General features: G+C 35.7%; 1 protein-coding gene across 3 annotated transcripts in view; it reads right to left on the reverse strand.

The window, feature by feature from the left end:
- Nucleotides 1–2,968: 2,968 nt before the first annotated feature.
- LOC149789727 (disco-interacting protein 2 homolog C-like) overlaps nucleotides 2,969–17,917 on the reverse strand; it is a 196,041-nt gene continuing 181,092 nt past the window's right edge. For all 3 annotated transcript variants that reach the window (XM_089971746.1, XM_089971747.1, XM_089971745.1), the window contains 5 exons: nucleotides 17,683–17,802; nucleotides 12,452–12,526; nucleotides 9,366–9,540; nucleotides 8,236–8,359; nucleotides 2,969–5,486 (listed from right to left, as the gene is read on the reverse strand). In XM_089971746.1, the coding sequence (XP_089827872.1) occupies nucleotides 5,234–5,486; nucleotides 8,236–8,359; nucleotides 9,366–9,540; nucleotides 12,452–12,526; nucleotides 17,683–17,802 (747 nt within the window). In that variant the 3' untranslated portion in view covers nucleotides 2,969–5,233. The remainder of the gene's footprint in view (nucleotides 5,487–8,235; nucleotides 8,360–9,365; nucleotides 9,541–12,451; nucleotides 12,527–17,682; nucleotides 17,803–17,917) is intronic.

A 17,917-nucleotide genomic window follows, 5' to 3' on the forward strand; every position in this document is an offset into this window, starting at 1 on the left:
ATACTATCTACTATGCTTCTCAATGGAGGCCACCAGTTCAAGTACTTGTCTTTACTGAACTCTGCCACCTCCCCTCTGTCCATGTGGGTTCAATTCTTGGACCTGGTCAGAGCAGTTCTATTAGAAAGCTTGCCAGTAGCTTCCTGTGTAGCCAGTATTTCACAGTGTCTAGTTCTTAGTGAGCCATTTCAGTTGTTGTTAATTTAAATGAAAATGGAAGATTACCCTCATTCAACTGATTACATTTTCCAGTAAAATATTGTATTTAGCATTTTATTTCCGTACAGCTCTAGTCTGTCACAAGAAGTGTGTGTGTGTATGCATGCATACATGTGTGCTGTAAAGATATAAATGTCTTGATTGATGCATCAGCAGTTTATTTTAATATGAAACAAAGAAAATAAATTTGCTAACCTTGGGACACTGGAGAAGGAACAAAGTATTTAAAATTGGCAAATTCAAAACTGGTATTTTCCTGCTGCTTTACAGATCAACAATAACCTCTGGCTGCCTTTTCCTTGCAGACCACGCTAATATCAAGCTGTTTGAATTTAGCTAAAAAATTAGTATCTAAGAAAATTAACGAGGTACTTTCTTTGCAGACATCCTTACCATTGTTTTTAAAACACTACTGTGACATGCTCACTGATCATATGTACAAAAATATGGGAAACAGGATATTACTTAATTTCTCGTATACTTTCATTACACAATAGCACGACATCCAGTATATGACTTCCATTACACCACTTAATCCCAACAGTTGTTGTTGTTGTAGGGTTTAATGCCATTTTTCAGCACAAGATAGGCTATACATAGCGGCCAGTATAAATGGTAGAGGGAGAACCCAGGAAAACCCCGGAAAGAACCACCGACCCACGAGAAACTACTGGCAAGCTTTCTCACATACCCACATTGGCTGAACACGAGACTCGAACCCATGCAGACAGAGGTCAGATGGCAGTGATCCGTAACGGTGAGCACTTTAGACCACTTGGCCACTCGCGGCCCCAATCTCAACAGGACTGTAATATATTAAAATTATTACTGATTAATTTGTTTGTTCTTATATTTATGTTGCAAAGTCAACAAATTAATTTCTTGTGAATGGATACTAACTATCGTACAGTATGGCTGTTTACAGTCATTGCTTTCATTCCTGGTTTATATCAGTTTACTTGGTCTTATGAAGAGAAAATAAAGTTTATTTTGTTTTAATAATGCTTGCATATCCCTTTTTGGTATCTCAACTTCAATGTCCTGTGCCTCCACCTTGCTTGCTGAAGCATGTTGAGCAAAAAGGAAGTAGTGGTTGATTGACATGCTGCCTATATTTGGATGAACGACTCTACTGCAGAATGGGTCCAATAGACTTGATTGGCCAGGTCAGCGAAACAAAATTGTTTGCCTTATCGAGCAAGTAATCAAATTATGAATGGTCTTGGCGCACAGAATAATCATAAACCCATTAATGTATCATTTCAATGTCAACCTCTTTTTCCAGATATTTTCTAAATATAATTCAATTTCAAAGGGGTGGGGGAATTGTTCCTGTTTTCCAGATTAAGAAGGAAAAGACAGTCCCGATATAATGTATATAAAAGAAAACAAAACAACACATCAACTGAGTATTATTTCCTAAGATTCAACTAAAATGCATTGAAGTAAAATATGCAAATAAAAAATTTCTCCCATTATTAGTCCATTCGGTCAGCTTAGTCCATAGGACCAGCCTAAGAGCTTTTCCAAAAGTAAGGGTTTGATTTATCAGCAGCTAATGATATCTGCCATATATATATATATATATATATATATATATATATATATATATATATATATATATATGTGTGTGTGTGTGTGTGTGTGTAAAACTGGGTGGGGCTTATGGCTGGGGATGGGGTTTATAGCTGGGGAGGGGCTAATAGGTGCAGCAGACCTGCCAACCCTGAAGAATTCGTCTCAGTAAGGCAGTTGCTTTTTTCTGTAAGATTTACCAGTTTTCAGTAAGTTGTAACAAAATATCAATAACTGCTATTGTAAAGCAGGAAAACATAATTAAAAGTTCAAAGCATCGATATGTTCAACTGAAAAGTTTGTAAAGTACGCACAGACTTTATTTACCACTAGTACAGTTGCACAAAGTCTAGTTCCAAGCCCTATGCAGCTCAATGGCTTGTTGCTATCTCTCAACTTGAAACAATTCTTGGAAATTCTTTTTCTATTTCACATGACGACGACGACAGTCATATCTCCCACCCCAAGACATACTCAAGTTGGCATGTGATGTCCAATGAACATAATTGTGTCCTTTCCAGCTTTTATTCACAAGAATCTGAATACTCCTTTTTATTCTTCTGTGTTGATTAACACTTTTCTAGAAGCTTATTTTCCCTTTCGTCACTTTCTGGATGCCATTTTTAAATTTTTTATTATCAACAGTTTGATTATGCAAACGCTTTACATGAACAAATAAGTGCAGTTTAAAGCATCTGGGGTGTGCTGCAAAGTTAGTCTGGTTCCCAGACTAATTTCACTAATTCCAAGATGAAACCCGGATCCAAATAAAACATGGATGAAACAATTATGTGGATTTTTCAGCAACAATCATCTTTTGTAGTTTTTGCTAGTACGCCATAAGTCTGTATTTTAAGGGTAACTTTCGTAAGACTTACAGAAAAGTCATAAGAGTTGGCAGGTCTGGGTGGAGGTGGGGCTGGGGCTTATCATTGGATAAATACACTATATAATTTATTGTCTATAATATTTCATAAATTACAAAATCAACACACAAAAAAGAAAGTTATCAATAGAAATCTGGCGTTGTCTGTTTATGATGTGCGTGCTTCTCTGATTGCACATACATTACATTATGGTCACTTACAAGTAATATGTCTGGTTTCAACAAAGCATGCACCAATCAACATGTCAACCAAATTGGAAATTTTAAAAGAATTTTGACAAGCTAATATGAAGATGAAATTTTTAATGTATTTAATTGGTACATTTTGTTTGTTGAATATGTCTTGCGTGTACATATAATTCTTAATTAAAACATGAATAACAATTTTTAGCTCATTCACTAAATTTTCCACATTACAAAACAGTACTTCACTACGCAAAAGAACTGCAGTAACAAGAAAAGCACAATGTTTGGGATTTTAAGGTGTATAAAATATTTGTGGGAATAAAATACAATACAATTCTGTCGATGTTTGAATGTATTATTAAACGGAAAGTTAAAATACAAACAAAAAAACACTGCAGAGATGCCAACCCATGAGCATGCCTATCAGGAATCCTGGCATCAGTTTTGTGGAATCAAGGCAGCCCATCCGGAATGGATAACACATTTGTTAAAACTAAGTTTTAATTGTTCATATTGCATCTTCCTGTGAGCCTATACATACCTGTACACAGTCAGTAATAATTATGTCCATGTTCTCTCCATTCCTCTATCTCCAAAGCTTGGAATTCCTTCAACATATTTGCCCAAAACTATAATCATAAACATCAGTTTTCCTCATAAATTAGCTGCAAGTTCATTTTCTTTTTGTCTCTGCCACAATTTTTTATTTTATAACTCTAGAATTGACTGGTTTCTTGTTATCTACATTCTGGTATTTCAATGAGGAACTATATTCTATGTAGCAGTGTAATAGGCTGGTGGTGAAGTACTTTTCTCCCTATTTGTGTTCATACAGAAAATGTTTGCTCAAAGTTTCATTCCCCAAAATATTGATTTTCCAGAATTTTACTGACATAATTTGGAATGTGGAATTTTAACTAAAATACGTAATTCCACGTGTTCCGGAATGGTTGGTATCTCTGACTCTGCAGTATGAAAATGTACATGTCCAAAAAAAGCAGTAAAATACATGAAATAGGCAAAGCCGAAGATGAGCAGCTGACTTCCCATAAATCTCATTTATTCAGACCTATCACATGTGTACGTCAGATCTCCACTAAACAAGAATCTGGTAAAAACTAAGTTTTCCTTGCAACATCGGAAAAAGACTGCCCCCAAATTTGGAGAAGTCATTTAAATTGCTCATGAAATGATGATGGTCACTAATAATTCGACATTTTGAAAAAAATGTGAAAAGAGTGATCGAGACCTGCTATGGTACCATTTTGTAAAGTATTGTTTAATTATTTTTTTCAAACTTATAACAGTATTTGGGTTCAAATTAATGAAGAAAATAAATCTACATCAATTCTGGGACAGACAGAAAATTAGTTTAGCTTCAAAAACGTTTGCCCAAAGAGATGTCTACTGATAACAGAGATCGATGAAGCCTTTTACCAGATGTCTGTATTTTGGAGACCAGATGTCTGTATTTTAGACATCAGAGTAAGTACACGTCTGGTTGCATTTCATGTCTATGGTGACTAGTATCGCATGTTACACATGAATATCATTAGCATGTTTACAGGAAGAAAAAAAAGGGAAAAATACTATGCATGATATGTGCCTGATTTTTCTTTTAAATCAGAGTCTACAATTTGTGCATTATAATTTTTTAAAAACTTTGTTTATTCCAAATATTTTATGCATCTGAACAACTTAAACAATACTACTTTATTAAAGAGTATAGATCAAACCAGTCCAGTTTATTGGAGATCATCCGTCTTTTTCCAATGCTCAGTGTGTTCTGATCTCATGACGAAGCATCCACGTTGGAACAAGAGAACAATGAATTGTTTTATCTTCAAAAGTCTGCTGTTGTGCCACTTGAGCTACACTTCTGCATAAATTAATTCTACAGACGTATATGCATGTTCTTGTAACTGCAAAATTATACATTTCATTTTGAAATATTCCAATTAGAATTTTCATGATGAATGTTTCTAGCATTTTGGTCCAGTCATGTAACAACAATCCCACTGAATTATTTTTCTCCTTAGTATTACTTGGAGCATATTTTATGACTGGTTACTTTCACACAAAAAAAATATGAGTGAAACATTTGCTAGGTAACAGATTAACAAATGCTCTCTGTGATTATCATGGTGGAGTAATTTAACTTAGCTGCTGTCATGGAAACTATCTCCATGGTAACATGTAGGTTTTCCGGTTGATATTTCCTTGTCAGGTTAACATGTGCTGAAGACACATAGATCTGTGATGCAACAGTTACATTCATGATTGTTGCGTGAATTCCACACTACAAATATACACTTCTTGCTTGTCCAGTTGTCTAACAGACCACATAAGAAATAAAAATAGTAAAATTCACATATTATATGCCACATATATAGGGTCCAGCTGATCTGCCAGGAAACCATCACGAAGGTGCATGCGTTGTTTCTCTCCACGAGAGTTTATTGGAATTACTCCAGGGTCAACAACGACAACAACACCAACAATCATATAATGTTCCTCAAGGACAACATTAGTTACCAAGGGAACCAAGTCCAGCGCCTCATTTTCATTTCCATCAAGTTCTACAACTACCACAAGTAAATTTGTCCATGTGAAAACCGCACTGCAAAAAAATAAAATATCAGTCAAATTAAATATCACCTTAATATTGTAAGGCATGTACGCTATTCTGTTACATATATTACAGAAGAAATATTTTTTGACAGTTTTCTGAGTTAGATTCGCTCCAAAAATTACAGGCCAACATCCAAAGGTACTGTGTATTCTTTAACTGTAGTTCTCTGAGAGAAGAATTTTCACTGGTTAAGGTAACGTGCAACGTACAGTAAATCAGCAAGTTACAAGTCAATGCATCTCTGCTGTGATGTCAGAATGCTAAATGGAAGGCTTCATACAGCTCTGACTTTATTTCAAGGATTACAAAACAAATTGGAAGTTCTGTTACAAAACAATGTAAGATAATAATTTTAGACCTACGTTGATCAATATTAAGTTTTATGAACCTAGTCAATAAGGCATTTACTGGTTTACAAATCGTCACACTGATTACACCAAAAGTCTATAATTCTACATATTTCTCCATGGGTTTGGGGATGTACAATAGGGTCAATGTACCTCAATGTGGTGTTGGGAATGTAGAAAAGGGCCAATGCACCCTCCCAGCAGGGTTCAGATGCAGACCACGGGTGGTGCAATCTTTCTAAGGGCTTGGGATGTAGAATTAAATGGATGCACCCTCTCTATGGTCATAGGGTTGCAGCATAGGTGCAATACACCCTCTGACCAGGTTTGGAAAGGTAGAGTAGGGGTGAATACACCCTCCCTGTTGAATGGGGTGGGGGTGAGGGTGAAATACAGGAGATGCACACTCCTTGTGGGCTTGGGATGTGGAATAAGGGCAATACACCCTCATTGTTGGGGATCTAGGATAGGGGTGACACACCCTAACTACTGGGGATGTGGAATATGGGTGACACACCTTTCCTGGGGGCTTGGAGATGTGGAATAGGGGCAATGTGTGCTCCCATGTGTCATCAAAGGCAACTAATGGAAAAAGGGGTTGTACTGGTAGCGGTTAGCAAGCTGACCTGGTAACTGAATGGGTGCAAGTTTGAATCCTATCATCAAATAAAGTTAAAATGCCTGAGCTGCCATTTAAACAGAGATGCTGATCCGTATCTGCTATAGAGTGTGTAATTGGTTTATCCCAAAAAGTTCTCTATCTTTCCACAAAATTGTGCTACTCGACAGCTCTTGATCAGATTTAATAAGTTATATTATCTGATATTAAACACAACCTATGTTTTGGTCAGATAAATTAAAATGCTTAGACACAGGGGTATCTTTATGATTATGGATATCTCTCAAGTGTCATTTTATTCTAACTTGAAATTTCATTTTAGTCTCACCTACATATTGTTTCCCACATTTAGTGCAGGTGAGTAAACAGATGACATTATGTGTGGTATAGACAGTGGTGAGATGGCAGTGATCCGCAATGGAGAGAGCTTTAGACCACTTGGCCACTCGGGGCCCCTAGTGCAGGTGAGCAAACAGATGATATTATGTGTGGTACAGTGTCCTTTTAGTTTTGATTTATATTTGAGGTTCATAAATGTGCTTCTGAAGATCTTAGATTTATCCTTTTTATTCACACAGACTGCAATTAATCATCTCGTAATCTTATACTTTATTTGCGAATATTTTCCCCCACTCTTGGAGGTAGTCAGCCATCTTTTTCAATTTCACAAATCTGGAGACAAATTTTCTCGCTTCTTTATAAGGTGGAATTGATTGGGATGGTAGTAGCAAATGCTTTGCTTCTGGGCATTCTATAACTGGTTCTTTGAGATTTCTCTTTTCAAAATCAGGCTCTCACTGGTTTGGGGATCTGTTAGACTGGATTCCCACAGAGGGTTGCCTTCACTTCTGATAGAATATAAACTCGGGGAAGATGATGACTGATTGGATGTGGAGGCATTCCCTCCCGTCTTCTGGGGTGTTCTAGTCATCCCCTGTCCCTGACTGGTTTCATTAATATTGTAACTCATGTGAGGGAATAATTCAGGTTGATTGATATGTTTATATGATCAGTTTAACATATGAATCAACCTGAATTATTCCCTCTGATGAGTTACAATAGTAACAAATTCAGTCAGACAGGGGGTGACAAGAACAGCACAGCAGATGGGAGGGAACACATACAACTCCAATCAGACAAAAACTTCCCTATCGTCAAAACAGCCTGGGTTGGCTACTCAGATGCTTTCTAGGGTAAGTATCCAACCACCTCTGCATTAAATAACTAACTTCGTAAAACAACAAAATAAACCCTTCATTTTATAAGTTTTATCAGACTAAAGTATGGTACATTTAGCATACTCCCAAAATAAAATGTTTTGGGAGTATGTAAGTACATTTCCAAAATAAGATGTATGATGAGTATGGTAGCACATTCCCAACATAAAATGTCTGAAAATTAACAACAGACTAAATAGACATAATCTTGCATTAGAGTCTTTAACATGGTCAAATCTGATTTTCATTTCCTCAAGAAAATACAAAAAAAAGTCATGCTTGGAATAATATTTTTGATGTAATTCATTTGTTAGTGTTACCCAGGTCATGTGCCCAATGATAATACAGGCATTAACAGTGAAAAAAAATCAGAATATTTTCAGAAGATAAAATTTTTACATTATGATTATTATAGTATTGCATACTAATTGGTAATGTATATTTTTTATTTAATCTACTTTGGCCATCTGCGATTTTAATGGATATAGTAAAATTTTACATGAAACTGTTTTAAAAAAAAAATGTTAACAGAAAATAAAAAAATCTCCACTTACCATTCGCAGATCTTGCGGTGACTGCGAAGTACACAGGTTTCAATGTCAGTGGGGTGGTACCTCATCCCCCTCAGCATTATTGTCTCATCCAGGGCTCCAACAACAAATATTGCATCATGCCGACCTGGGGAAAAAATAGTATATCCATCTAGAGTATAATGAGTGATGACATGTATAAAAAATATAGTTGCGATTATAGGGGTTACATATTCTGACCTTTGGACAGACATGCTTCTGACCCCTGTCTAAATATAATTCTGATTCCTGGCTAGACATGAATCTGATATTAGCTAGACATGATTCTGATCCTGGCTAGATATGAATCTGACCCTAGGTTAGACATGATTTCTGATCCCTGGCTAGACATGAATCTGACCTCTGGCTAGATATGAATCTGACCCTAGGTTAGGCATGATTTCTGATCCCTGGCTAGACATGATTTCTGATCCCTGGCTAGACATGAATCTGACCTCTGGCTAGATATGAATCTGACCCTATGTTAGACACGATTTTTGATCTCTGGCTAGACATGAATCTGACCTCTGGCTAGATATGAATCTGACCCTATGTTAGACACGATTTCTGATCCCTGGCTAGACATGGATCTAACCTTTTTCTCTACATGATTCTGAACTCTGGCTAGACACATTTCATGAATGTTTAAAGTCAGTCTGCATAAATGTACTTTCTATAAGCATAAAATTAATCCTGTTTATGCTCAAATTGCTCTGATTCAAATAGAAGCTTGAAGTTTAACTCTCCAAGGTTAGATGGAAAAGGAAATCAAATCCCACGTTTCCAATACAACAAAAATTAATGAAACAATATAACAATTGATCACTTTTTTTATATATCAGCCAGTAAAAGAACAATCAAGTGGTTTGTGTACTTGGCAAAAATCTCTGGATTTTGACAAGTCCATTTTAACTTTATCAACCCGTCAATCTATTTGGAAAAGTCCATTTTGAATCTATCAACTTGTCAATCTGATTTGACAGCGAGAAAGACTGATAGACATACAAAGACAAATAAATGCCAGCTGACAATACTTGGTATGTGTGAAAGTCATGGCAATATAAGACTGAAATAACAGAAAAGTGGGCCATTATGAAGGTGTTGCATTCATTTACCTCCATCACTTTGTGTCAGTTCTGTTCGCCTCACAAAACCCAGGTAACCAGTCCTGGCATATGAAGTTTGTGTATCTCCTGTTGCCAGATGGGCATCAAAATGATCCGGATGAAGAGATTCATCCCCATAAATTGTAAAGTAACCTGTGGCATTCTGAGGGCTGCTCACCCAGATCTGAAATAATCAATAAATAGGAGTGGAATCAATGATTACCAAGCTTACCTCTATAAAGCTTTTAATCTCCAAGAGTGAATGTAAATATTAATTACAATGCAGAAAATATATTCATACTATGCTGGCCCCATTTTTAGTCAGTTCTTTTTTTACAACTTTTTTCTCTACATTTTAATGTTTTAACCATTTTGAAATGTTCATTGTTAGTCACTGTGACCTTCCTTGATTGCAAGAATGTGATACTAAATTAAGATGCATAAAATCATATAGTCTAATGACTATAACATGAACAGAGCTTGAGAAACAAATTCAAAACACATAATTTAACAAAGGTAACAAAACATGAAATATAGAAAATGCTAACCAATTTCTTGCAACAATGGTGAAGTACTCATCAACATGAATGCCCTCAACAAGTTGTGTTACTCCAGATATAACAGCATTTACACAGTATGCACAATATCTGCACTAAAAATAAAAACTTAACCAAGAATGTACCAGTACATATACAAGAATGTACCACTATATATACAAGAATGTACCAGTACGTATACAAGAATGTACCACTACGTATACAAGAATGTACCACTACGTATAACCACTATGTATACAAGAATGTACCACTATGCATACAAGAATGTACCACTACATATACAAGAATGTACCACTATGTATACAATAATGTTACTTTATGCCATTCACTACAATATAATAATAACAAAATTACTTATGCAAGTCAATTGATATTCTGGCTCTACAGAAGTCTGAGAAGCTGCAAATTAATTTGAGCTGGCATAATACAGGTAAATTCTCCTTTTCCACATGACGTACAGTTAAATAACCTATGGACCTTTTCGGTAACCTAGTTATCTCCCTCTCGTATTATGTATTTACTACATCTGGTAGGTAATTAAGCCGCTGGACAAGAAGATAACTGCTATCATCACTAATGAATCCATCTTTGCCAAGTGTTTTTTATTTAGTTAATAATGGCTCATGAGTGATTTATAGCCCCTCTCACAGTATGCAATTACTATGGGGGAAAGGACTGGGAAACTACATATGTATACAGCGAGCAAATTAAGAAAATCTGTCTCTCTCTCTCTTTCTCTCTCTTGCTATATATATATATATTATGCTATGTACAAAAACGCCAGTCTCACCACTATTAGAAAATAATTACCAGACCGACCTGGAGAACCATCACAACACATAATTTTATGCAACTATTATACCTTACATATTTTTTTTTTTTTTGTACACAAAGAAACAAAGTGGATAAAAAATGAAATGCATATTAAAATATATAAAGTGGTCATTCCTAACACAAACACAATATTACATGATTGAATCAATATAGCATACACATATAACACACAATACAATAGACTGATCCTTGGCCAAGATCACTAAAATGTATGAAGCACGATATAGAAACCAGTCGCAAGACTTAGTGTCTGAGGAATTAAGTATATGTCATAAAAAAATATACTGGGAAGGAAAACAAAGGGACCAGTTCCAGGGCCATTATAAGTATGACACATCGTAAAAGAATAAAACGCAAATAGCAATGAGCAACCCCTGAACAAGAACAACAAATAATTTGTTTCCTCAAAATTCTTTTGATTTGTAACAGAAAAACAAACACCAATACTACAGGGGATACAGAAACTTATTAAACCCTCTAAAATGCCAACAAATAAAACAGTACACTGTTTGTAAAATAACTCTGATAAACGGTCCAACTACTGTGGAACATGATTAGTAGATTATAGATAGGTATGACTGATCTATACAATGAAAAAATGGAACACAATGGAGAGATAACAAGCAATGGAAATTATTTTTGTTTTCAATTTTTTCATTGGAAAAATCTTAAGGAGCTTTTACTCATCGGATGCATCTGTTTGAATTGCACAACAGAAAATAGAATGAATTTTCAAAACTGACGAGAATAAATGTGTCCTTTTGAGAAAGTATGCAATCGTAAGAAAATGAAAACTATCACATTAAATAATGTTCACTGCGGAGTTTTTGGATAGTATAAAGCTTTAATGAAATGGAAATAAAGTATGCAGTGGAAATTAGAAATGGAAATAAAGTATGCAGTGGAAATCAGAAATGGAAATAAAGTATAAAGTGGAAATTATTTATTTTAGATTTAAATGTTTGATTAAGGAAGGTCAGCAGAATAATTTCATCATCAAGTGCAAATTCTAAGCGTTTTGCATAATATAGAACATCATCAAGAATGAAGGCTCATAACTGACTTACTCAAATAAAACGCACCTTCTGACAAACAGTTTAACTGTAATTGTTTTTTTAATTTTTTTTATGTCTGTGTTGTTATTGTTGTTGATTTGCCAAGAAACTGCATGTTCACTATTTTATTATTCCTAAATTGTCTTCTACTTTTTTTAAAACTTTCAATTGCAAGTATCTGCACAGGTTATCCACATACCCACTCATATAAGATTTTATCCATTGTGCCTAACAATTATTCATTAATTACTTTATCATCATCCATTTATTTAGGGCGTTTAATTGGAAGGTTTGCCCATGTTGCGAAACATAATTTCATTCATTTCATTCTGTTTTGCAATGAGTGAATGTCGACCAGAGGCATTAACTTATGGAAATACATATGGAGCAACCTCCATACACTAAAGAACTCAAAAAGGCAGATAATGAGGTTACCAAAAGAGGCTATACAACTATTATGTGGTTATTTTTTGAATATCCAGCATTAGATTTTGTTGAATACTTCTCTCTGGTGATCTTTTGACCTTACTTATACTGATCTCTGCCCCACATCATAATGACCTCTGCCCTACATCATACTGACCTCTGCCATGCATCATACTGACCTCTGCCCAACATCATAATGACCTCTGCCCTACATCATACTGACCTCTCCAAGATGTGAGTCTGCACACTGCCCCTTTGTGTCTGGATTTGCTATGGCAACCTTCACCCCTGGCAACAGCTGGAAAAAAAGTTTCCACTGAATTCAGTGTCTTGCAACAAAATGGAACTATGATCCGTACCTGCTATATAAAACACTAAAGCTTAACATTAAGATTCCCCAATTCTGCCACCCTTCTTCACTCTGGGAACATGAGACATAATCCATGAAACTTTGCATCTCATTTGCATCTGTGTGCTGAAGTATCACTGTTGTATCTGACTTATAAAAGGCTGCCATCACCAAACATTAAAAACTGTCTCATGATGTTAATATCGTTAATAACTATGTCTCACTAAGTTAATATAGTCAACACCTGTGTCTCACCATTTTAATACAGTCAACACCCATATCGCACCATGTTAATACAGTAAACACCTATGTCTCACCATGTTAATACAGTAAACACCTATGTCTCACCATGTTAATAGTCAACACTAATATCACACCATGTTAATACAGTAGACACTTATGTCTCACCATGTTAATATAGTAAACACCTAGGTCTCACCATGTTAATGGGTGAATTTTTATGACATCACAAAATTTTAATATTCATTGCATAATCACTTGTGCATCAACACTGCACATAAATTAAAAATTAACATTTCCTTGACAATTTGTTACAAATTTCCAAAACCCTTGTTAACTCATTAACCTCAGTGCTCTATTTAAGTATCAGGAGGTAGTACCCTACTTCCGAGCTCTGTAGTATCACACTCATTCAACATACACTAAAAGTGGGTGGTATTACAGAAAAGTAGACAGATGTAGCTCTACAATGGGACCAAGAAAATCTGGACTTTTTAATCGCATTACAAAATACAGTGGGATAAAACATTTTCTTGAAACCTGATTTTTTTACACCCAAAACTAGCTAGTGCTTGGAATCCGATTTTGTGTCCGAATTTTAGACTTTTTGGCCTCAGATCTAAGGCAGACCAGGATGAACTGCACAGACAGGAGAACCTTTATTGTTGTTGTTATAGGGTTTAATGCCACTTTTCAGCACAACATAGGCTATACATGGCAGCCAGTATTAATGGTGGAGGAAGAATCCAGGAAAACCCCAGAAAGAACCACTGACCCACGAGAAGCTACTGGCAAGCTTTCTCATATACCCACATTGGCCAAGCCCAAGACTTGAACCCACGCAGACTGAGATGAGATGGAAGTGATCTCTAATGGTGAGAGCTTTGACCACTCAGCCACCTGGGACCCCGGAGAACCTTTGTGAAAAGTGGGATAAGATGGGGATTTGGAGTAAAAAGGGACCACAACACAAAAAAGATGGGTCTAATAAGCAAAAAAAAAAAAAAAAGAACTTCAACTTTTATGATTCTGCACATGTGCAAAAAAAAATAACCAAAGAAAAAAATTCTAACACAACTAGGCCGCAGGCTAAACTAAAAAAATCTCTTGCAAGCCAATTTATTGCATGTATTTAGAAGTAGCCCCAAACTGTATTTCCTACTCGCATTTCAGGCAAAAATGACAAAAATTGCCAGGTGGTTAATAAGTTAATAGTCAGCACCTATGTCTTACCATTTCAATGCAGTCAACACCTATGACTCGCCATGTTGATACAGTCAACACCTATGACTCGCCGTGCTGATACAGTCAACACCTATGACTCACCATGCTGATACAGTCAACACCTATGACTCACCATGCTGATACAGTCAACACCTATGACTCACCATGCTGACACAGTCAACACCTATGAATCGCCATGGTGACACAGTCAACACCTATGACTCGCCATGGTGATACAGTCAACACCTAAGACTCACCATGCTGATACAGTCAACACATATGACTCGCCATGGTGATACAGTCAACACCTCTGACTTGCCATGGTGATACAGTCAACACCTATGACTCGCCATGCTGAAACAGGCTACACCTATGACTTGCCATGCTGATACAGTCAACACCTGTCCCACCACCATGTTAATATTGGGAATACAAAAACAGGGAGGGAAACAGCCTCCACCCAAAAAACCTGAAAATTTTCCACGCATCTGCAGGGCATGTGTAAAGTGCAGATTTTAAAAAGTAACCTAAAACATACCCAACACTTTTCAAAATCAGGAAAACGTGTAAGAAAAGATCAACTATTATTATCATTTATTAACTTGAATACTCTTTCAATGTATTGACAAGTTGCTTGTGAAGAATTGTTGGTACCTCATCTTTCAGCTTGTAAAAAGATAAGAAAATAACGTGTTTCCTATTGCACTGGTTATAAAATTAGGGTAGGAATTTTTTGTTAAACATATATATTATAATGGTTAGTATGTATAATGTACTAAACACTTCAAGTACTGGGCTAAACCAGCTCATTGAGATGCACATAACACTTTTCTGGATTTTTTTCTTTTGAATTTTTCTATCTTGTTACCCTCGGGTGATAAAGGTGCTAGGGTCGGCATCGTAAAACTGTTATCATCGGCTGACCGTAAACATTTTCTTTTGGCCTGAGGTGGTCGCTGCCATTTTCAAAGATGAAAGTGACTGAAAATTCTGCTGGAAGCTTCTTCATATTTAAACCCGATCTTCCCTGACTGCTTTTTTGTATTAGCATGGTAAGGGAGCACTTTTTTGTATTAGCATGGTAAGGGAGCACTTTTTTGCCAGCTGATCCAGAATTAATTTTGTCTTGGCAGCTCATGCACCAGGCATGTCCAGGTTCCTCCAATTTCCGAATATATTCCAAAAACATTATTGTAATCTTTATCTTCTAGCCAGGTCCATCTGAACAGTTTTTTTACTAACTGGTTAAAGTTATTTGTAACCATACATTTTCATTTTTCAATAAATTTCTATTCTCTGTGTGTGTGATTTGGATTTTTAACATAGCTTTAACAATATTTCAGTCATATCGCTACAATGTCTGCAGTGTGACAGTTTATAGTGATATCTAGCACTGGGGCATCATGCTGCAGACATGTAACATAATTTCCCACCCAGTCACATTATCCTGACACCAGGCCGAACAGTCCTGACACTAACCTCTTAATGCTGAGCGCCAAATGAGGCAGCTGTTAGTACCATTTTTTAAAGTCTTTGGTATGACTCGGTTGGGGATCGAACCCACAACCTCCCATATCCGATATTATTGTAAACTGCATAATAAACAATTCCCACCTGCACAATTAACTTCTGGTATAAGGTGTCTTGTTACCTTCTTTCTTACTCAAATTACAGCCAGGAACAAATATACTGATTTAAAAAATAAACTAGAAAATGAAAAACAAAGTCAGACAGAAATTTTACCGAAGAAAAGAAAAATGGTCTGCTTTAAAAAACTGGATTTCAGACTAAAACTGGAAAATTTCCATCTCTGCAAAAACTATATTTTAACACACCTGTTGATCGATAGCACTTTCTGATTGGTTCAGTGTCTGAATATGCAGCAGTTAAATCTATGATGTCTTGACATTATTTCTGATACAACTGTGACGTGACATCTCTGTGTGACACAATGCCATGAATAATTATGCAACTTTTGAAGTGTGTTGGAATTCGGATTAAAGTCGTGTAGTTAAGAATCTGACTTTACAAGGACTTAAAATAACGAAGTCCAAACGCTGTAATTAAAATAACGAAGTCCAAATGCTGTAATTAAAATAACGAAGTCCAAATGCTGTCATTGTTCCATATCTAGCTGGGGACAACCTGACTGGGAACCAAGTCCACTGGTTCCAGCTGTTCTATATATAGCCAGACACATTCTACTTCTAATATGATAATATATGAAACATAACACATCACACTTCTAACGATAATATAAAAATATTATACATACATTTCTAATGATATTATACAAAATATAACAAATCACACTTCTAATAAATATATAACAAGTTTCATCCCTTAATCTGAAACAGTTCTATAATTATAGACTGGAAGGGAAAGTGTGAGGAAAAACATGAAATGTTGAATTGTGACCTTGACCGTTGAGATATTATCCTCACTGTGGATTGCATCACATCTTGATGATAATGTGTAAGTACATGTTAAAGTGGAAATGAGAGTGTTATGGGCAGATGGAAATGCAGACACTATATCTCCAGCTCTTTATGACAAGTCGGGGATACAAAAATAATGACATCTCATCTGGTATCTCATCACACTACCGATCAGGCAGAAGAAAAAAGTGTCACATTCATGCAGAGAGCTTTATATATTTTATATTCAAAGGAAAATAATGGATTTGAAATATGATACTTTCAGATAAATCTAAAAAACAATTGTTAAAGAGAGTAGGTTCATGATTTAACTATATTAAGGCAACAACCAGTTAAATAGAGGCTGGATAAAACTGAATACACTATAAAAATTAAACAAAATTATTACTAATCCACTGTAATAAGTATTTACATTTGTTAAAATCACATCATTTTTTGCAGAAAAGAAACGTTATTCATCAAACCTGAAAGGAACTACTTATGTATTCATGTGTCTCTCCAAGTATTTTGCTAAGTTTTTTAAATATTGATTAAAGTAAAATTGTTATTTATTTCTTGAGCTCTGTTATTATTTCTGGTTTTAATTCATCTCTGCTTGCCAAGGTTCTAATTTGTTAACCTATCTACACTTTGGCCAATCAATCAGATATTTCAGTGCTTCGGGTCTGTGAATTTAATTGGATGCAGTGGTAAGCCTGAAAAGTGATTAAGAACGGTGCATCAATTCATGAAGCCTGAAAATTGATTAAACACTGTGAATAGATTCATGAAACATGAAAAGTGATTACAAACTATGCATGAATTCAAGAAGCCTGAACATTGATTAAACACTGTGCATGGTTTCATGAAGCCTGAAAATTGATTACACACTATGCATGGATTCATGAAGCCTGAACATTGATTACACACTGTGAATAGATTCATGAAACATGAACATTGATTACACACTATGCATGGATTCATGAAGCCGGAACATTGATTACACACTGTGCATGGATTCATGAAGCCTGAACATTGATTACACACTGTGCATGGATTCATGAAGCCTGAACATTGATTACACACTGTGCATGGATTCATGAAGCATAAAAATCAATTACATACTATGCACAACTAGCATAAAACTTTAAACTGATTACACACTATGCATGAAATGGCATTTAAAGTTCATTTCTTAAATGCAAACTTTTACGGCATTTTTACCTTCCCTGATTCCATGAGGCAGAGACTGTGTGGACTTCCCTTCTCTAGTAGGGTTACCCTGTCATTTCTAAGGGCCCTCAGGTCAACATACACTGTGGTGGGGTCTGGACAGGAGGCTCCCTAGAGGCAGACAAAAATCATTTAGAAATATGACTTACTGAAAACTGAAGATAAATAAACCAGTTCTATATACAACTGCATTGCAAGTGGTACATACAAATTCTGCATGCTAGAT

The sequence above is a fragment of the Sinohyriopsis cumingii genome, chromosome 10 (assembly GCF_028554795.1).
Source record: "Sinohyriopsis cumingii isolate HCF-2022 chromosome 10, ASM2855479v2, whole genome shotgun sequence".
NCBI lineage: Eukaryota > Metazoa > Mollusca > Bivalvia > Unionida > Unionidae > Sinohyriopsis > Sinohyriopsis cumingii.